Raw genomic sequence first — 22,021 nt, 5'->3', positions numbered from 1 at the left:
ATGTGTGCATCAAGTATCTCGTTCGGAGGTCCCGGATATTCAGGGTATGGTTTCGGGTGCCCGGTACGGATTCCCGTGTATGTTTGCTGTAGTTCTTGTAAGAGTTCATCCTGGTTTCCCGGATATTCACTAGCGAGTTTTTGTAGGGTTGCGTTTGTTTCTGTTTTCGTATTTGAAGGATCGATGATGCTGCGGAGTATGTTCCACGTCTTTTTTTTTTTTGGTGCTTAGCGTGCCTTTATGCGAATCGCAGAACGTGCGCCAGTTGTCCCTGTGAACCTTCAGGGCATAATTGCTGGCCTGTTTTGTGAAGTTTGATATCCTAAGTATAAGTTTGCGATTTAGCTTCTGCTTGCGCCATCTTTTTGTGAGGCCTCTGCGTGCTTCCCATAAGTGTATCAGATGGTTGTCAATTGCCGGCGTGTCGGTATCGGTTCGGTAGACTTTAGTGTTGGCGTCATATAGTTCTTTGATGCGTTGGGCCCACTCCTTGATCGTGGTCAAGCGGCCTGGATGTTGAGGGATGGGCGGACATGTATCCAAATCGAGCTGTTGCCTCTCCCTAAACTTAGGCAAATTTATAATTTTGGCTTTCCCCAGGGGTCGGCGTAGTTCGGCCGAGGCGCTGGTGCTTTCGATAATGTAGTGATCACTACCCAGCGAGTCGTCTAGGAGCCTCCAGCGTGTTCCCACGGTATCGTTGGTGATGGTGAGATCAGGGGTCGGGCCCCTGCTGGCGCTGTTTCCTATGCGAGTAGGCGTACCTGCTACAGTAATTAGAGTGTATTCGTGGCGCTCTATGGCTTCTAGGAGCTTGGTGCCCTTGGTGTCTACTTTCAAGTAGCCCCACGTGTTGTGCTTTGCATTGAAATCTCCGCTTATAATTAGGCGATCGCGGTGTCCCAGCATTCCCTGTAGGTGCCGGAACAATGACGCGAAGACAGCCTTTCTGTCTCGGGGGGGGGGGGGGGGGACTGTATACGTTGCATACGACTTGTTTTGGTCTTCCCTTCTTGACAGGCCATATCATGGTGATGCGATGTGGGATTTCCTCACCGGGGAGCACTGTGAGGCTTGTTGCCAAATCGTTGCGGACGAGTGTGGCCACCCTACGGTAGCTGGGGTCGTGCTGTATTTTATACCCCAAAATTGGCTTTGGTTGCTCTCCCGCCTCGTGCAGACAGGTAATATCCGGGGGTACTAGCGCCGCCTGTACGTATAGCGAGAAGGGTGCGTGCTCGCTTTAATGTACCTACAGTTCCAAGACCAGATCATGATGCTTTCGGTTTCCATTTGAGGTTTACGGGCCATGATGGGGCTTAGAGGGTATTATGCTGTCTGTGTCGGAAGTTAGAATGCTACCGTCATCTGTCTGAGAGGGCATTTTACTACTTTTTCATTTACGCTTGGGTTCCTTGGTTAGGGATTCGTTAACGTATTTCTTTATTTCTTGGAATTCCGCAACAAACTGTATAAATTGTTGCTGTATTTGTTGTATTATTTGTTGTTGTGATTGTTGCAGTACTTGTTGCAATTGGTCCTGGGTTACCAGGTTGCTCTCAGACGGTGAGTGCGTATGAGGCTGCTTTGGCTGTGTTGTTTGGGGGGAGGGGGGCAGTTGTGTTTGTAGTGGTGGATGTCCGGTGAGAGTGCTTAGCTGTGGTAATTGAGATTGTGGCGATCGCTCACAGGTCGCAGCGTGTGCCGATTCAGGCATGGCCACTCTTTTCATTGAAGTTTCGATTTTGTGCTCGTAGTCGGTTAGACGCTGTTTTTGCTGTCTATTTTCGTCAATGACTCTCTGGTATTCTGGATTTTGTGTGATCAGTGTGGATGTGTCTCGTGGCTTGGGAGAGACGACTTCCGCCCAGCTTACCTCGTGTGAAGGCTTCTGCTTCCTTGCCGGAGGCGACGGGTTCCTTTTGGGTCTCGGTGGGGCCCGATGCTCGCGGCTCGCTGACCGGGAGCGGGAGTGGGATCTGGAGCGGGAACGTTCGTCGGTACTGACCGGCCTGCCGCGAGTGTCCGCACTGTAGGTCTCTTCTTTGTCTGCCGAGGCGAACCATCGTGGGGCTTTCGACATCATCGAGGCTGATGATGGTGTGCGTCGGGGTCGAACCGGTTTGAGTCGCTGCTTGCACGAGTGGTCACCGGTTGGGTGGGCCTCCCCGCACGAGACGCAGTTTATCTCGCATTTGTGTCCGTTGGTTGGATTAAACAGTCAGCACAATCTACAGATATGTCTGTCTGGGTTTGGCCACACATCGGTATGGTGGCCCTTTTCCCTGCAGATCTTGCAGACTTGGAGCGTCGGTCTAAATGGATAGCAACGGAGTTCACCTCCGTAGTAGTACACAAATCGTGGTAGATGGCGACCAATAAAGGTCAGCGCTGCACTTTGAGTGGCACCGATCATCCTGGCTGTAAGGATTTCCACGCCTTGCGTTCTCACTCTGAGGTGGGCCATGAGGGTTTCGCTGGTTGTGTGCAACGGTATTTCATGTAGCACTCCTATGAGGGTGCCTTCTCCTTGGACGGTGTATGCGCGCACTGCGTGATTTCTGCCGGTAAGTGTTAAGGTGTGGATCTGTCTTGCTTTTTCGGCGACGTCTTGGTACTGGGTCGATAGGATGGCTGTATTGGATCCCGGGTTGACTCTCAGTATGAATTTGCCATCCGTGAACTCGTTGGGACACGCGTAGATGATCGCTCGTGCAAGCTTGTGAGTGAGCACGTTTCTTAATGGCAGACCTCAATTTGGACGAATGATTATTTTGTAGTCATTTTTTCGTAAGCGGTGGAGGTTTAGCGACTCACCGCATTGTTGAAGTCTTAGTTGTAGTTGCGGGGTCTTGTGCTTCACATTACCGCGTCGCCTCTCCAAGGTTTTTTGCTTGCGTTGCTTTTGTGTTCGTACTGAATGCCAATTGAGATCTTCTCTCATGGTGTTATGGTACAGAGTTTCTTGGGACCACCGGTTTGGTAGTCTGGTCCATGCGTTCTTCTTCGTGTCCTCCGGAAGTTGTATGGAGGGGGTCAACCATCGTAGTCGCTGCGTTCACCATGGTTAGGTCAAGTGCCATCACGGGAATCCCCGTCGGCGAAGCGAGCGGCTGCCGCCGGCGGTTAGGGTTAGCGGCTCACCCGTGGTGACGAAACGTTCAAGAATCCTCCTGGAGCCCTCGGTAGTCGGATTGCCATGGGGGTGGCGTCGATGCGGTCCTTATAACGTTAGGAAGGTGGTGAAAGCGTTTCGTGTCACTTTCTGTTGAAAACACCATCAAAAACTCACGAAACTATGGCGCCCGACGCGAGCCGGTGTTGACATTGCGGTCTTCTTCTTCCACCTATGCCGCTCAAGCTGATACCGCAACACGAATGCACTCCAAATAACCCTTGCTGGATATTTTCATCGGCTGACTCGTTTTATTTTATAAAAACAAGTTATTGACCGCATAATTCTTTGACTACACTTAATATAGACGACACGTACAGTATTTTACCGCGTTTATAATAGACACAGCATCAAAATGCATCCCATAGGCCAATGGCTACTGATGCAAAAGTTTAGTTCATGGGTGAAATGATGACTGTGGACAGGCGCGTAAGTAACAGGCGCGATATCCTAATGTGGAGAACCTTATTGCTTTCCAACACATTAAATCGCAGGAAGGACGACTCGAAGGCAAGCAAGGAGGGCAAGGTGTGAAAGGATTATATGCGGTAATAATTCTTACACACAGGTAGCGAACGTCCGGGATTAGCGGAGAAGGCTGAAGAGGCAGTAAGTCCATTCGCTGCCCTTGGTGAATGAACAAAGAAGCAGTCTGAAGGACCAGGCCGACGCTCTTTGTGACCACTTTGTGTGGATTTCTAGCTCTATCCTCTATTAGTTGTGTTTTCTGAAATTGAAAGAAACGAATAAAGGAAAATCACGCGACCGTAGCCCGAACTATGCTTTCTGCGTTAATAAAAGACATGACATAACTATCCTCCTGGTCCCGACAGAGTTATGCGTCAGATGACTAAACACCTTCACCGAGACAAAGAAATTACCCTACCCGCACTCTTTAAAGCTCTCCGGCCAGCTCGAAATCTTCCACCCTCTTTGAAAGAAACTATTGCGAACCCTGTTTTGAGATGGGATTACGAAACCTGCCCAGTAACAAGCAATAACCCGATAGCGCTAGCAAGTTTTCTCTGCAAGTTGTTCAAGAAACAAAATGATAAATCAACGCCTATTACATCACCTTCAATCAAACAAAATCCTTGATCTGCGCCAATGCGGATTAAGAGAAGGTCGGTCAACAAACAAACACCTCGTGCAGGCTGAGGCTACGTGGAGGCTATTCATGATGCATTTTCCCATAAACAGTTCTTTTTAAACATATTTTTTTACATGGAAAAGGCTTCAGACACCACGTGGTGCTATAGACTCCTCAGAGAGCTAATAATAACGGGAATAGGGGGGAACATACTAAATGTCATTGCGAGCTACCTCTGTGAATATACTCCCCGCGTAAAAATAAGCAACACAATCTCATGTCCGTTCAAGCAAGAAACTAGGGTATCTCAGGGAGGTGTCTTGAGCTGTACGCTTGTTATATTGAAGCGGCACAATGTTTTATTCGCTACCTCCAGGCGTTTTCTATTCAATTTGCGTAGACGATGTATATATAGCTTTTAAAGCCTATAGCCTTGCAATCTGCGAGAGGCAAGTTAAGCTCGCGCTGAAGAAAATATCCAAATGGGCAGACGAAAGTGGGTTCACTTATTTTTTTATTTATAGTAACCGCAGGCCTTGCATAAAGCATTAAAGAGGAGAGGGGCCAATAGATACAGATAACTATACAAAAGAAAGAAAACACAATAATCAGGTAGCAGTGCGTAGTACAATGTGAAAATAACCCAAGTTAGAGCGACACATAAGCATATCATAAAAATACATACACAATATACAGCCGTATGTTACAGACTAAATATAAATGCGTGGTGTACACAATTAAAGTTACAGTGAGACAATGATGCACATACCGATGTATATGAATAATTATAGAGTGTACTGTGAGTAGATTAGGTAGGTACTACAATGGAAATTATTTATAAACACTACTGGTCAGAAGAAAACAGAGCTACTCTACACGTGTATATGTATTAAAGTGAAGGTTACGAGATAAGGTTAGTAAGTGCTTACCGAAGTCGTCGGTGTTTGTAATACAGACTAGTGTATCTGGTAAGTGATTCCATTCCTGACATGTTTTTGGATGAAACGAGTTACCATAGTTAGACGTTCTGTGGGATGGGATGTTCACTTTATGACTATGGTCCAAGCGTGCAGAAGCAAAAGAGGCTGGTATGATATACCGTGATTTGAGCGTAGGAATTGAGTGGTATATTTGATGGAACAAAGAAAGGTGAGCGATTTTTCTCCGTTTAGTGAGGGGATAGATATTCAGGGCACCTTTCATGCTAGTTACGCTTGCTGTTCGCTGGTAATTATTAAGAATAAAATGAACGGCACGATTCTGTACAGCTTCTAAGGTGTTAATTAGTGTTTATTGATGAGGGTCCCATATTTATGATGCGTATTCTATATTAGGTAGAATGTAGGTAACGTATAGCTGTTGCTTCAGAGAAGGAGGTGCCAGCGGGAAATTGCGCTTCAGGTACCCCGACAAGCGATTAGCTTTGGATGCAATATGTTCAATAAGTCGCATCCATGAGAGGTGATTTGTAATGTGCGCTCCGAGGTAATTATAACATGATAATGATTCGAGTGACTTGTTGTTAACGTAGTAATTAGGGGAAGTTACTTGGTTACGCGATATTCTCATGAATTTGCATTTTGAGGCGTTAAGATTCATATGCCGGGCCAGCGAGAGCCCCAGGTTGTTACGTTATTCAAATATAATGGTAGTGTAACCATGCCAGAATCATTAGTTACCTTTCTGTAAATTACGCAATCATCGGCAAATAAAAAACATAATTGGTGATTTGATTAGGCAGGTCATTATTATAAACCAGGAAAAGTAGAGGCCTTGAGGCCTTGAGCCTTGAGAGCACTGAGCCCTGAGGTACACCCGATTGCACTTGCACCTCTGGTGAGTAATTGTCATAAATAGTTACATATTGAGAACGACTAGAAAGAATGCTACAAATCCATTTGCATAATAAAGGGTCAATGTTTAGAAGGATTAGCTTAGAGACATTTAGCTGGTGGTTAATTTTACCAAAAGCTTTAGAAAATCTAAAAAGATAGTCCGTCGCAAAACCCGAATCCAAAAATCCATGCAAGTCATTAGTAAACGCTATTAGTTGTGCTTCGCAAGAATATGACTTCCTGAACCCGCGTCGACAACAGCTAAAACATTATTCAAGCAAATTTGCAAGGTGAGTGAAAATTATATGTTCAAACATTTTGCAAGTTACCGAGTTTAGAAAATAAGTCTGTAATTGAGTGGGCTATGTGGGTTCCCCTATTTAAAAAGCTGTATCACTTTACCGGTTCTCCAGTCAATGGGTAGGGCACTGTATTTATGTGATCTAGTAAAAATAAAGGTAAGTATGATGGAGCTATACTCTGCAAGGCTCTGGAGGAACTTGGAATTAATACCACCAAACGTGCTGCTAAGTAGAGAAGCGCAAGGATGTTTCAGAACTTGAGCCCCTGAATCGGGTTCAATGTTAATCCACATAGGAGCTCCTGCGTCCTCCTTTGAAGAAGACGACTGCTCACTGTTCTCACTGCCGTACTGCCAGGACGGCACATCCATGTGAACAGAGAACTCAAATTCTTGGGCGTCATTGTCTCGCAACACAAATTAGGGTATTGAGAGAAGATGCCTAATGAATCTCTAGAAAACTTTGACAAGATCGCTTTTAGACTATTGTATTGTGGTGTATCAATCTACTACAATGAGTGTCCTAAAATGCTTCATCTCGTTCATCATTTGCCCATACGGCTGGCCGAAGGAGCTTTCCGGACTAGCCTGGTACTAAGTCTCAATGTAGAATTCAATTAGTGGTCACTCCAGCTGCAAAGCTCGATGTCCAGTGTTATTCTTTGTCCTGAAGGCACACTTTAACACTGAACATCCTTGTAACAAAACGGTAAATGATATGGCCAGCGCCATAATTTTTCACAGTCGTCCAACAGTCGGACAACTCTCTTCACTGCGTGCGAGAAGCCTCAGCAGTTCAATAACTGTTCCACTTATTCAAAGCCCTCTTATGGCTCCAGCCGTACCAGTACCAACGTGGCTGTGCCAGCTCATAGATTGTGACACGCCGTTTGTAAAAGTTACAAAGAACGCCCTAGACGTACGGATAAAAACGCACTTCCTAGAATTTCAGTCAATGTACATTTGCCCAGAGTTTTATTACACTGATACTTCAAGGTCGCATGTCGGCGTCGCTTATACTGCAATCCACCCATTCTTCTCGGAATCCGGTTGCTTGTATCCGGAAACAAGCACCTTTATGGCGGAAGCCTACATGCTGTTGTCGGCTGTTAGACACATCCAAAAAATAAAACTAGAGAAGAGAATGAACCCTACAGTTTCGTTAGGCGTCGTCAAAACTAAATTTTTCCAAAGAATAAAAATTCTGTCGTTACTGAACTTCCCTCAATGCCTCTGCGCTTTGTACGTATCTCAGCAACATATAATAATATTCTGGGTACCTGGCCACAATAAATCGACGGTATTAACTTGCCAAATGTATACACACATCAGTAAATTCGAAAATTGGCTAAATTATTCTATAACTATCACTTTCGTGCCTTTAAATATCTTCCTTATTAAGAAAGTGAGGGACCATCGGACACTTACTTCCCTGGGACACTGATGAATCATTAAACTCTAAGTTATTAAGCCAAGCGTCGTAAATTGGCCACTAATATTGCAAACACAATAAACTAAGGTTGTTTGCTGCCATCTTGGAATAAGCCACACCTACCGCACCCTCTCCTACCTTGGGACCGGTAATGGTCCTGCTGTCTGAGATAAATGTGGCGGGACGCTAATGGTCGTTCACGTTTTCTTACAATGTAGAGAAGTAGAAGCTAAAAAAAACCCCTTTACCCTGGCATGTAGAAAACACATTCCCTTTCACCCGTTAATATTTCTCCACTCTTTGGCAATAAGCTAGATGTAACGTTTTAGGAGATGGTGGCACATTGCATGTTATCAGCCCAAGGTACGCGTAGCACATCGTCTCATTTGAGGCTGCTTTTGCGATTGCATTTTTCTAAAGAACCTGCCTCTCAGCACTTGAAATCAAGGGCTCACTGGTGAGGCAGGAGTGCTACCTTTACTCACAGGTTTGATCATCATTCCTTTGTAATAGAGGTTTTATGCTAATAGGATGCTTCATTAGTCGTTGTCAGTATTTTAACGCCTGTATATTTTACGAACTTTCCAGCAACTAAATTTTAATCCCCTCTACAATCAAGTTACATCTGCGATTCGCTATTCAGTTTCAGAACTCGGACATTTGTCACGTTTTACCATTGAGAATTAAGTCATTGTCGGTTCAATGGCGCTCTTTGGCCATACCTGGCCCTTGCGCCAATAAAATCCATAAATTTTCATCTAACTTCGTGCCATCTTCGTCACGTGATCGCCGTTATGACGTCATCGTCACGCTGTCGTTTTACCACCATTATCATTTCAGAAATGGTGCCGCATTGTCATCATGCCATCATCGTCATACCGCATTTGGGGTTCCATCAGCGACGATGCTTCTTCGTGGCTCTATCATAATTAGGTTGTCGTCATTCATTCGTGATTATGCCGCTGATGTTATGGCATCGCCGGCATTGAGCCGTCGTCATACAGCCGCTGTCGTGCATCCATCTCATACATTCGTTATGCCGTCGTTGTCTTGCTATGATCATTATGCCATCTTCGTCGTCTGGTTTTCGTCATGCCGTCGTGGTCATGAATAGTCGTCATACACTTATTGTCATCCCATTGTTCTGAACCCATGATCGTCATGATGTCGCTATACCATCGTCATCAGCCGTTACCAGCATGGTATTACTGATCATCCACTTTCCGGAGTCGCATGCTACAAGCATCTGGGCCACTGAATTTCTGATTACATTTCTTGGAGTAAACGTATTGATAAAGCCATCGCTAATGCTCTTAATAAATTGTTCTTTTAAGGCGGCCATTACGGCGTCCTACTCCTGAAACTCGCCTACTTGCTTATCAAGCTGTTGCGCGACCACTCTTAGAATACGTTGTGATAATCTTGGAACCCTTCACTAAAACTAACATTTACAAATTGTAACAGGTGAAAAGAAACAGCGAGATTTATCCATAATTCCTATGAACATACGTCCATCACAGTCCTTCTAACAAGAGGCGGTGTACCGCTAGTTACACATAGGAAGTGTATTTGTCACTTGAAACTTTTCTTCCTTTAGGTGAATGGGCACTACATTATTGACACTTTGCAAATAATTAGTTATTCGAGTGGTTACGCTACACGCATGCGACGTTCTCTATCACTAATATAAATATTAGCAACAACTAACTGTTACAAATATTAGTATTTTCCTAGAACCATAACCGACTGGAACAACTTTGGTGATAGTGCAGTAACGCAGAATTCATTGTTACTGCTTGAGGTGCATATTCAATTATTAGTGCTTTTATTTTGTGTGTGCATGTTTAGCCAGATATGGTGCTTGTAAATCCTGTATTGAAATTGATATTCTGATAAGATCTTGCGCGTGATAATATTGCTGAACAATTTTCTGCTATGTATATGTGTTGTTGAAGCCTTTGCCTGAATGTATTTCATTTCTGCCTCAATTTATCACTTTACAAATATGTAAAGCCACCTGCACAGGTCTTTATTTATTTATTTATTCACATATACTGCAGCCCAATATAGGGCTATAGCAGGAGTGGGAAATGTATAGAATTGATTAGGGAGTAGCTTACAAAAAAATATTTTGGGATACCACCTGAACTCGTGCACTCTTTAGTATAGAGATTCAAGATTATATTTAGGACACGATCAAAACCTATTACCATCATGCCTCATTTATTAACCTCTGCATGATAACTAAACTTTGGAACTACATGGCTATCGAGGGTGAAAGCAGATTGTAACTACTAGTTAAAAGCATTTGAAACTACGGTGGGGTCGTTAGTAATAGCGTCATTAGTCTTCAAAAAGGTACTGCAGATTGGACTAGGTAAAATTGATGCCGGAATCTGCGAGGATTTGATTTAGGAGTGTAGGTGTTGCACTGAAAAATAGAAATCTTTAGCATTTTTAGTGCGAGCAAATAATTCCTCGTTGGCTTTTTCAAACGGAACACAAAGCGCAGGATTAGAATGTTTTGATTTACGTCTACCTACACGGCGTGACATGTGCAACATATCCCGGATATTCCAACAAATTTTATCAGTTATCTTTTTTTAAAGGAACGTAGTTACAAGTGCAAGATTTCACTAATGTCTCCAAACAATCAACAAGACTGTCAACATGACATCCGGTACTGTGTAACAAAAAATGTTCAAAGTTATTTGCCAAAGTATCAGTCATAGACATATCGTCAGCCTTGTTAAAATTTTGACATGTGGATTAGCTAAAGAGTTCATGTGGGATAGGACAGTTAATGTGTATGAGAACTGCGTTATGATCTGAGATTCATTCCAGGATATAATATTTAAAAGTAAGTGAACAAGGCTGTCAATGATAAACACTAAGTGATGTATGGAGTTCGGCTGCGTATTCTTATAAACTAATTGCATCAGGTTATGGGACTAAGAAAACGTTATTAAATCTTTAAAATAGAGGCAATAGTGACGGAATATGCAACGGAAGGTCAGTGAATGCGAGAACGGTAATATCATCAACAACGAATAATTTAGAACTGTCAAGGCTATGGCCATCTTTAAAATACGGAATATTATCGGATAAGTCACTAGGGCTATCAGGGGAGGGGGGAGCTATAAAGATAACCAATTGCTGAATTCTGCTTATGCATTAGTAACTTGCACCAAATAGATTCTACATTGGGATGGCTTGGTGGATATGTAGAGATAAAATCTGAACGTAAAAGCAAAACAACACCACCGCCTTTCTTATTCTAACAGTCATACCGGACAGCAATGTAACCAGGAGGCGTGAATTATGAGTCGTGAATACCTTCATAAGCCCATGTTTCCGGGATGCATATAACTTGAGACGAACATGATGAAACTAGCGAGAGAAACTGCGGAAATTTTTAGTTATGCTTCTTGCAGAACCGGAAGATCATTGGCAGAGTGATCAGATTGTCAACCTAGTGAAGCTGATAGTTTTGGAAATATTGCGCTAGAATCAAAAGCAGGAGCTATTAATAAACTATTTGAGGCACTGCCCCAATTGTGGTGAACGTTACCTCTAAATAAATGATTGAACCTCATTTTATTATATGAGCCGTCATTCCGCTGTTCAACCAAAGCGACCCACAGCTTTTTACGTACTGCGCGGAATCCGGATTAAAATCTTCGGAAAGTTTCAGGCCGGAATTTTTCAGCTTATAAGCGTTTTTCAGCATCACTCGCTTATCGCTGATGTAAAACGTTCCCAAAATGATAGGGGAGAACGAGCAGGCCGCATTCTGCCTAACCTACGGAAGCGTTCAATGCGCCGACGGTCAAGGGAAAGCCTACTGAAAACGTTCGCAACCTTGGAGAGCAGTGTGTTACGATTCTCGTTGGTATCCTCTGTATGCCATGAAGGATTATGCGATTTCGTCGTGAATGGTTTTGAGATCGTCATATTTAGCAGTTAGTTCGGCAACCATGCGCTTTAGGCAAATCGCCTGACAACGAAGCCGATCAGTCTTGATCCGACAGTGCCTTCGAGCATGAGGTTTTGAGAGCAGCCACAAGTAATTCCATGGAATCGAAACGTGTATTCACAGCATTTTTGATTTCAGATATGTCTCGTGACATATTTTTTTGACAAGCAACTCAATTGCAAAGAGCCTTCAGAAGAGAAGGGTTGTCACAACTAGACATTGCCAGCTCAGGGGCGTTAAATACGCTTCCTTGGGATTCGTCAGGCTTGCCAGTTTTCGACGCCGGTCACCTGGGATCGGCGCTAAGCTCCACGTCACCGCTCGGGATAAGACGAATAAGGTAATCGACGACATAGGAAAAGTTGTACATGAGTCTGCTCCACAAATAACTGTGTGCTCAACACAGCGTTCAATACAGCAGTATTCATAAATAAAAGATACCTAATTTCAAGAATTGTTATCTCATTACCGTCATGCCTTCGTCGTCGCACTGCGTCTGTCGTTCTATATTAGTCACTGCCTTGTATTTACGCTCATAGGCGACCTTAGCAAGCGACTGCTTCATGAAAAGGCATGGATACCACTGATGGCGTACGTTACACGTAGCCAGGGCAACGAAGCCTCGGAATATCCACTGTTCGTCACATCCAGCTGAAGCAACGGAATTGTTGTAAGGACCAATACTGATTCTAAGAAACGCGACTAAAAGAACACACTGCTACCCCACTATATTCTTAGTTTATTCTTATCGGCAGTTCATCTAGTTCTACCGATTGATATTTACTCTTCTTAGTCGATCCTGATGGCAAAGGAATTTAAGTCAATTTTTTTTAGCGTTTTCACAGAAGTACGGTGAAATAATGCATGACTCAGGTCACAGGCGCTACAGGTGAATAGACGTAGAGTTTTTATTACATCGCCAAATGTAATCCTGTCTATTCCGTTCTTGACACCTGTCATGTTGTTATCCGCATACTAGGCCCTTGACTTTTGTATATGTCTAAAAACAGCACCTTGTTGACCCCTCCACTGTAGGAAATGACGTCAATCGTCATTTATACATTGGGCCGCGAGAAGCATAAAAGCGCGTAGTCAACACCTTGCTGTTGTGGAGCTGTTGCAGTTAGGTGCAGTCTTCCGTGCCGCCCGGCCGTCCACTTTTTTCAAGCTGCGAACGAAGCCAGTGCCATCTTCGCTGGCCTAAGCGCCTGGCCAGCGTCTGCCTAATAGCGCGCCAACTTAGCGCGCTCGTACTTGCACACAGAGGCTCAACAACTTCGCACAAGCAAGTATGCTCTCCGTGAAACGAAATCAACCTTATCTTGGAGCAGCTTTTGATTGACGCAATGAATTTCTATGCCGTAACGTTCCTCGCGCTCTTCATCGCGGCATCCTGTGATACGAGGTAAGTAACTTTCAATCGAAGCTTTCTTTTATACTTTAATGGGTTTCGTGAAACCACAGAACTGTTCTGCTTTTGAATCACGTACGAATTTCTCGCGATTGCGGCCAAACAAACGTTAAGCACGCTGAATGTTCTCGCATGAGCTCATTGATCTATCACGAACGTGTGGTGGGCTTTATTGGCTTCGTCGTGTTCTGACAGGCAAGATTAAATTATTTCTTCACAAAGCTGTGCTTGCACGTGCTATTAAATAATAACTGTAAATAATAACTGTTTCATGTAGGAACATTTGAAAAAATGCAGCAACACTCAGAAGATTCTACACAATATGACAGTACGTCATACAGCGATTGTTTGGGGGCGAAATGCGAAAATATCCGTGGTATTTAGAATTAGGTGCACGTTAAAGAACCCCAGGTGGCCGAAATTTCCAGAGTCCTGCACCACGGCGTGCCTCACGATCAGAAATTGGTTTCGGCACGTAACGCTTCATAATTTAAGTTTAATATAGCGAATGTGACCTACCTCCCAATATACGGCGATAAGCGCAAACGTCTTATTTCCGAAGCGTTCCACATTCATGTTAGCGGAGAAGCGGGTGTAAGCCTTCCCTCTATCGCTCTTTCCGAAAGAGATTGCCTTCCTTTCGCATTAATTGTATTTTTCTCCCCTGTGCATGCTGAATTCTGTTGATTCTGTGCTTTGAGATAGCGATGAAGTATTTATATGCTGACCTAAAGAATAAAGGCACTTGGTTGTTAGTCATCGCTGGTGTCTGTGTCCCTCTCCTCGTCCTGTTGTTTAGCGCTGTTTTACTGGTCGTAATGCGAGACATCCCATCAATGTTTTTATTGCTTCGTCTTTTGTGACGACATTGTCGCTGTCAGGTATATGAAAGGTCGGGCGGGCACAACATAAGAAGTCCGAAGAAACTTTAGCAGCTTGTAATGCTGAAGGCTCCAGATTTCGAGTATGCCTCTAATCAGACTTAAAATTTCGCTCCCTTCACACTGCGTACCATGCGTAATTCCACCTCAGCCACCATTTTGCAACACTGAAATGTTTGCGGAACCAATTATGCCGATTTGATTCACGACATGGGTGCCGATCGTTCCCAGCAACCGCCTGACCCCTTCTTCGTTCTTATCTATTCGCCCAGCCACAACTCCCGTAACACACACACACACACACACACACACACACACACACACACACACACACACACACACACACACACGCACGCACGCACACACAAATACACACACACACACACACACACACACACACACACACACACACACACACACACACACACACTTTTATATCTAGCAGTTTCTCGTGAGTTAGAGCACCATCCGATCCCAACCTCCTGATACGTATATGTGATTATGTGGGGTGCTACAAGATGTTCTTGTGGATGCTTCATCTCTCCTTTGTGGTCATGGTGCCAATTTTCTGCTTTCCGCATGTTTAACCACAAGCTGTCATTTCTCATAAGTTACAATCGCAAGCAAACGAAAGAAGTATCTAAATAATAAAATAAAATATAAATAATGAACCCTTGTTATTCTACAGTTCTGCTTGAGATCGCCTCCGATAAACTCTGTATTTAACATAACAGCATTTCTATATTATTTGCCTTCGTCCCCAGGCCTCGACAGAGCAATGAAGTAATAATCAGAGGACATAACTACAGCGCGAACCAATGGGACCGTGGTGCCGTCGTGACTATACCTCTGAAAAGGAGCAATGTGAGTATACATAAAGTGCTCTTCACAAAAGCGCTACTCAGATTTACTTTGTTTCTTGTGTTACACGGTTTACATGCACAAAGGCAAATTGGTGAAAGGGCCTCACAAGCCAGTCTGAACCCAAGCGAGCACGAGCTTCATCCTTGCGCGTAGCGCCCGCAAACTGGGTTCCGCCGCTTTCTTCTCTACACTGGCACACGGGGAAAAGGAGAACCATCCTGATCAACGCGTAGTTAGTATAGCTAGGTCGTAGTCTGGCTTAATGCGACTGACATAGGCAATCTTTATTCTTCGAAGAAATAGATCAGGGCTTGGTGTCATAGGCTGGACATCCCATTTCATGGACGAGGAGAGGGTGTCTATGCGGTAAGGCTTCAATATCGGCCAAGCAGTTTACTAGAAAGCGCACCACTGTTCGGTTAAACTTGAAGCTAACGGAGGGCACAGGTAGAGAAAGCAGGATGAAGCCGGTCACCGTCGTGTCACAGTTCTTGTCGACCATTGTTGTGTGTCGTTAATCAACGGCTGAGATGTGCACAGAACTCCGCTTACTTGGAGACACAGCAACAGGTGTGCATAGGATGTGGAGTCAGGCCTGTACGAAAGCAAAGTGTTCAGCAGGCACGATTGCTCGCCTTCATACAGTGCGAAAAAAGCAAGGAGCGGCTGGTCGCTTGCGTACGGGGGTTGTACACGTATGCAACAAAAGGGAGGACGGTTTGTCAGTTCGTCTGGTCATATGCAGTGCACATTGTCTAGGGTGAGGATTGAAGCGTTCCGGTAAATAACTAGCTTGTTGATGGGTGTAGGGTCGACGTGCCATGAAATATGTGGTAGACGTACAGTGCTTGCATACGGTATACGTTCAATGCTTCAGTACCATAGTACAAGAACGCAGATTCTGTGTAGCTCAAAAGTTTAGGGGTAACATCCTGCCGAAAAACTAAGTTGCATAGCATGAAGAAAGCAACTTCTCATGCGGTTGATGCGATTAGAGCTACACTCTCAGCGTGGCGCGTGAGCTGGCTGAGGCTAACGGAGAATCTCCTGCTCTGAGGAGCGGTGGAAGGAAGCCGTCCATAGGGGTCAATAGCGACCTGGTCTGAAGTACGGCAAGTGCAACGTCCGCGCAGACATCCGGCGGTAGCGCGTCGCGTGGAGCCTTCCATTATTGGCAACTGGTACAAACACGAAGTTGCACACGAAGTCATAGTTATTTTTTATAAGGTATTTTGCAATATCGTCGATGTTTTCCCAGTAGTTTTAGGCACAAAATCATCAAAAACGTTGAATTTTATCAATATCTTCAAACATGTAATATATGTCGAAGGGGACTAATGCGAAGGCAATGTATAACCATTTAGACTTTAATATTGGTTCACCTATATAATTGAAAAGTTGCTTTGCCACACTTTACAGAATCAATACTACGGGGTCATCAGTATCGGAACACCACCGCAAACTTTCAATGTTGTCTTCGACACAAATTCTAATGTTACATGGCTGCCTTCAGTTGGTTGCAGCAAGGCACAATGTGGTAAGTATATTTTGCTGCAGCGTTAAAAGAATACACTTAAACAAATATTTTGACGGAGCTTTTTTTATAATGGCCTCTTTCTTTCACATAAGACCCGTTGTAGCTGAACTGTAAAAGTACGCTTCTTCTTCAACAAAATAACTTGTCGAATGAAAGAGCTAGCTTCTTTCCCGAGCTCGAGATCATACAATGAGCAATGCTGCTTCTCTAACAGTTACCCTGGCGCAGTTGTCGTTGCCGCGGATATCTATTTTTTAATAAAGCAACTCTCGGTGGCTAGCAGATGCGAATAAATTGTTTGTGCACAATATTGTGCGCACTCGCAAATTGTTGCGCCTTGATAAGCAAAAAAAAACTGGCGGAACCCATCCCCCGATGAATGTCGACGTCACTGCAGTTGGCGTTGAGACAATGTAACGATACGCTCTATTGCAACCACCATAACGCACCGAGCACAATGCGTGTATTGACCGAGATGCACTCCCAAGCTTCCCTCTATAATGTCTGGGCAGAAATGTGCGCGCCTCTTTAGAACAGAGAACGATGCGAGAGGCGCGTTTCGTCTGTCATGTGCTGTTGGTCGGAACCACGGCGAGCGCTGAAGTTACCTTCCAATCACGCAGCTCGGCCGTGAGATCAAAGCCTGCCACTACTCGTCGACTATCTGGGTGTTCATGCCAAACTGCATTGTGACGCTATCTGACGCCGCAGGCGATTATTGTCGCGATATTGCATTTCGCATACGTGTCCATTAGGGACCCTGTGCCGGTCAATACACCCCTGACATAAGGACAACAGGTGCGGCGCTAAGCAGACGAAGATGCAATGCGAGAAACACAAGGTATACGGGTACCAACTTCCAAATGTTTATTCGCCATAAACCACGCCATTTCATACATGACACAAGGTGCAAATTAATCATAGTAAAAATCAGTTAATAAGGGTGGTAGGAGCTAACATCCAATCTTTAGCCTGCGATCACCAGAGTGGATAACAACGTAACTGCAGTGACCTGAACTTAACTACCAAGGCAGGCGCATGCGCATTACAGGCGTAAACCGAGTAGAAAACCAAATGGTGCAGCTGCACGTTCTAATCTTTCCGGTGATTACAGGCTACCTTTTATAAATTACATTTCATTGCTCGATACTTCTTGTGATGGCATGCTAACAAACGTAGTGCCTTCCCTTTTTGTTAAGAACGCATCCATTACCTCGATTTTAGTGTTGTTTCTTGCTTTCCTTAGAAAGATTGGTTGGTCCAGAACTGGCAGACAACCATAGCGCTTGCAGTAGTCTGCCAAGTGCCCCCCCATGTTGCTGTTAACCGCAAACCGGTGTTCTCTCGTACGATCGCAGAAGCACCGTTTGGCTTACCCACTATACACCCTGCCCCAGCGTACGGAAATATTGTAAACCACATCGCTAACACAATCAGTGTGGTGGGCTTCTTCAAGCATGTAACCGGCAGCTTATTCGCCATCAAACGGCAAACCTTGGCCACTTTCCACGGAGTGAAAAACACAGTGCGCACATTGTATCTGACTGCGACCTTCTTCACATTGTGCGACAGCTGACGTACCTACGGTATTACGAGCGTATTCATCTGTTTCTTTGGCTCCCGCACTTTTCTGTGCGTGTGTTATCTTCTGCAGTAGGCTTTTGCGCAACCCGCGATATCATCTGTTTCGGAAATCGAGTTTTCCTCAAGAAGCTAATTTGATTCATAAAACCTGTAACGAGATTGTGCTCGCATGACTTCATTAATGCGGAATTGGGGCATATCTTAGATACTCCCTTCTTGACCAATTAATAATGTGCGATCTATACTGGTAGAAGGCTTTTCATTGTCCTTGAGTTATACATCCATCACACGTGTACCTTTGTGAGGCTTGAAGTGAATTGAAGGAATTGAATTGAGTTATCCTGTTGCAATTGCTAGCTGAAACCTAGTCTGCCGGATTCTGCCAAGAAGGTGTTTGTTGATTTTTCCCAGGCAACGTCAAGGCTTGTGTCAGTTAGATTTATTAGCACAAGATATTCAACCACATACTTATAAATCCTAACTGCATTACAATGGGTGATTTTTGTGTAAATGCATTTGTGAACGAATGAAAAATAAATAGCGCGCCAAACCAGAGCTACGAAGAGGCGATGCATATACCCGCTTTTCCGAAAGCATTCTCGAAATACTTCAAGCACAATAGGAAAGACGATATGAGCGCTCCTGCTTTGAGTATGCAGGATAAAATTATAAGCGCTGATCAAGAAAAAGCGGATGTTTAGAACGAATAGTTAAAATCAGTTTTTGCTGAAAATGCACTTGACGAGATGACAGCAGTCCCATTTGCCCAGCCTTCAATGACAAACTTTCAGATTGATGGTAATGATGTTGACTGCTTGCTACGACAGGTAGATACATCAAAGGCAGCTGGTCCTGATGGATTATCGCTGGTTGTTCTCCAAAAATATCATAGTATTATTGAAGATTATTCGAGCATTATGTGTGAAATAACGCCTAATACTGGAATTGTTCCACATGATTGGAAAGTTGAAAACGTCATGCCGGTATACAAATGAGGTGACAAAAAAAAACGTCGAAAATGACAGGCCTATCTCGCTGAAAGCAACTTGCTCTAGGCTATTTTGCCCATCATTTACAGTGAAATGATCTAATACCTTGATTCGATTAGCTTCTTCGCAGTATCTCAGCTTGGTTTTAGGTATGGACGATCATGCATTACGTAGCTAGTCGAATTTGAGCATTACATTTTACATTCTTAAGACATTAATCCCCATGTGGATGCAATGTTTCATGGTTTCCGTAGAGCTTTCGACACCGTACCACATAGCCTATTAGAATTTGCGATGCTTTCTGCAAAAGCAAGCCTTAAAGTTATTATTTCGATAAAAACATTACTTACACGGTTGCCAACAAAGTGTAGTTATTAACGCCTCAAAATCATCTGCGGTAACCATGACGTCTGGTGTGCCACAAGAGAGCCTATTAGGACCGCTGCTGTTCTTAAATTTTGTTAATAGCATCGTTGAAGATGTGACCTCTGCCATTAAGTCACGGACAGATGCTGAAACGTTGCAGAGAGACTTGCGCCCAACATCGCAACGGAAAATGAGCCAGATCGTCCGCAAATGTTGCCGCATAGCATTCACCAAACGTATCCATAGATTAGAAACAAACTATACCATTAACAGTTCAATGATTCTGACAGCCATAAGTGGAATAACCACAAAGAAGTTTTAGTGACAAGGGCAAGTAAGATGGTGTATTCTGTACGAAGGAACTTTAAGCAGGCTTCATCAACCGTAAAACAAGCCCTTACTGTTTGTATGTACGATTCATTCTAGAATATGATCGTGTTTTTTGGGACTCTCATAAGGAGTACCTAATTGAAAGAACGGAAAAAAGTGCAAAATCAAGCAGCTAGATCTGTAAGTAATAGGTATAACTATTTCCAAGTATTTCCGAAATAAAAAGTACGTTGAGATGGGTGCCATTACCAATAAGAAGAAAGCAACTGCGGTTTAAATGTCTTCATAGTAACTATTATAATAATAAATACATTATTCTCCACCAATACCTCCCAGAACAGACGTACGTCTCGCTTCGTCGAGATAATTTCCGAAAATATTAGACTACCCGTTCAAAATACACAATTCTGGTAGTGCATTCTTTGTAAAAAGAATGCAAGTATGGAACCGCCTCCGAGACGATATTGTTAGCAAAACCAATAATGAACTCTTTCTCCGTTCCATATGATAACAACGGCATCGATAATGTCTACACGAACAGAAGTATTCTCCCGAAGTGTTTCTATTGTTTAGTATGTATGTTTGTGGTAATGTTTGTATATTCTGTATGATTTCGCATAAATGGCGTGCTATATTCTGGTTTTATCACAAGCCTTGAACAACAATTAATGGCTATTTGTGTTATGTTGTGATCCATGCACCCCCCCCCCCGCCCACAAACGCAACGCGTTATGGTTATGGTGAAAAGTGTAAAAAATAAATAGTTAATTAAATAAATCGATTATAGCAGCGGGTAAAACACGTAATGGTGGGCAGTGCGTAGACTAGTCAAATCTCTAAAAACTGATCAGAATTGATTGCCGTATTGTTCTGGAAGCAAACTGCGACCGTCGCTTCTATAGTTTCACAACTGCGTTAAACAAGCCAAGCTGAGGTACGGAATAAAAGAAATTGGTGCACGTCAATCAAAAAACCACTGGTGATTGCTAGCTTGCCTTCTTCTCGATCTTGAAGTAGATATATCGGGCTACGTACCAACAAAGTTTCCTGTACGACCAGAACGGTAAGGATGCGTTGCAGGAAACTTCGAACGTCTTCTTGCCAAGTAAAGCACCGTTCTCGGATACAATCACTCTAATCGGGCCCTCTGACTAATGTGTCTTACTCGTGAAGAAAGCTTCAAGCCTATTATTATCACACTTATTACGCAGTATGGGCGGTCACTTGAGAGACCATATCAAGCGCTGGTGTTTTGCGCCACTCCTGCACGAAACTATCTGTCTAATGAAAGCAAGAGGCAGCAGTGCCAGGGATATGATCGAGGTGCTGCTTATCAAAAGAGCAGACACTAAGTGCGTTAGCACGCCATCACGAGCAATAAGGGACAAAGCAATATCATTCATAAAAGATAACCGGTAATAGTCGCGAATTTTAGAACATGCTGCTGCCCTATTTGGTTTGCTATTTGGTCGGCGCCGGAAATTCACGCGTATTGCTACGTGCTTGCCTTGATAGTTCAATTCACGTCCCTTCAGTGCCATTGTTATCCACTCTGATGATCTCTGGCTCGAGACCGGGTGTTAGGTCTTACCACAATTGTTCTTGATATTTTTAGTGTAATTTGTTTGCCCTTATATTTTATGTGTAAAATTGCGTAGTTTCTTATGAAAAAAACTGTTCGAAGTTGGCGCCCGCGTATTTCGTTTGTGTCTCAGTTCGTCGTCGTCTGGTTGTCACTTTACCTTTTGTCCTTAATTCATTAACCAACCGCCGTAGCGAGAAGTTTCGTTCAATAAACCAAGTTCTTGCCATCCTGCTGCAGGAATCACGATGATGGCATACGATTATGCAAGGAGCACGCCGTCTGCTTCGGCCAGCGGCGCGTGCAGTGTATTGTCACACGTCACTAATGGTCTAAAGTAACACCGCACTCCCAGCGTTATCTTCTGCACTCATCCCATAGTAAAAGCTTGAAAAGATAATCACTATGGCCAGGACTCGATGGGTGTGATGGCTTGACGATGACTGCGTGATGGCAATGAGGTTACAATGCTGGAAGAACGACGGTGACATGGAGATGATGCGGTGACAATGTCGGCGTGACGGCAGTGAGATGGCAACGCTGGTATGATGCCCATGTCATGCGGACATTAACATGAAGAAGCTGGGTTGCTGACGACAGTATGACAATGAACGCATGGTGAAGATTATATGGCCATGACGGGAGGAGCATGACGGCATGACTATGAT

General features: G+C 43.9%; 1 protein-coding gene across 1 annotated transcript in view; it reads left to right on the top strand.

Moving 5' to 3' along the window:
• Positions 1–12,958: 12,958 nt before the first annotated feature.
• The window catches only part of LOC139050732 (lysosomal aspartic protease-like), a 33,353-nt gene continuing 24,290 nt past the window's right edge, over positions 12,959–22,021 (top strand). Inside the window, exons 1-3 of the mRNA XM_070527416.1 lie at positions 12,959–13,214; positions 14,866–14,965; positions 16,385–16,502. Of these exons, the coding sequence (XP_070383517.1) occupies positions 13,156–13,214; positions 14,866–14,965; positions 16,385–16,502 (277 nt within the window). The 5' untranslated portion in view covers positions 12,959–13,155. The remainder of the gene's footprint in view (positions 13,215–14,865; positions 14,966–16,384; positions 16,503–22,021) is intronic.

The sequence above is a fragment of the Dermacentor albipictus genome, chromosome 10 (genome assembly GCF_038994185.2).
Source record: "Dermacentor albipictus isolate Rhodes 1998 colony chromosome 10, USDA_Dalb.pri_finalv2, whole genome shotgun sequence".
Classification (NCBI taxonomy): Eukaryota; Metazoa; Arthropoda; class Arachnida; order Ixodida; family Ixodidae; genus Dermacentor; species Dermacentor albipictus.
This window is presented reverse-complemented; position numbering and strand designations above follow the sequence as displayed.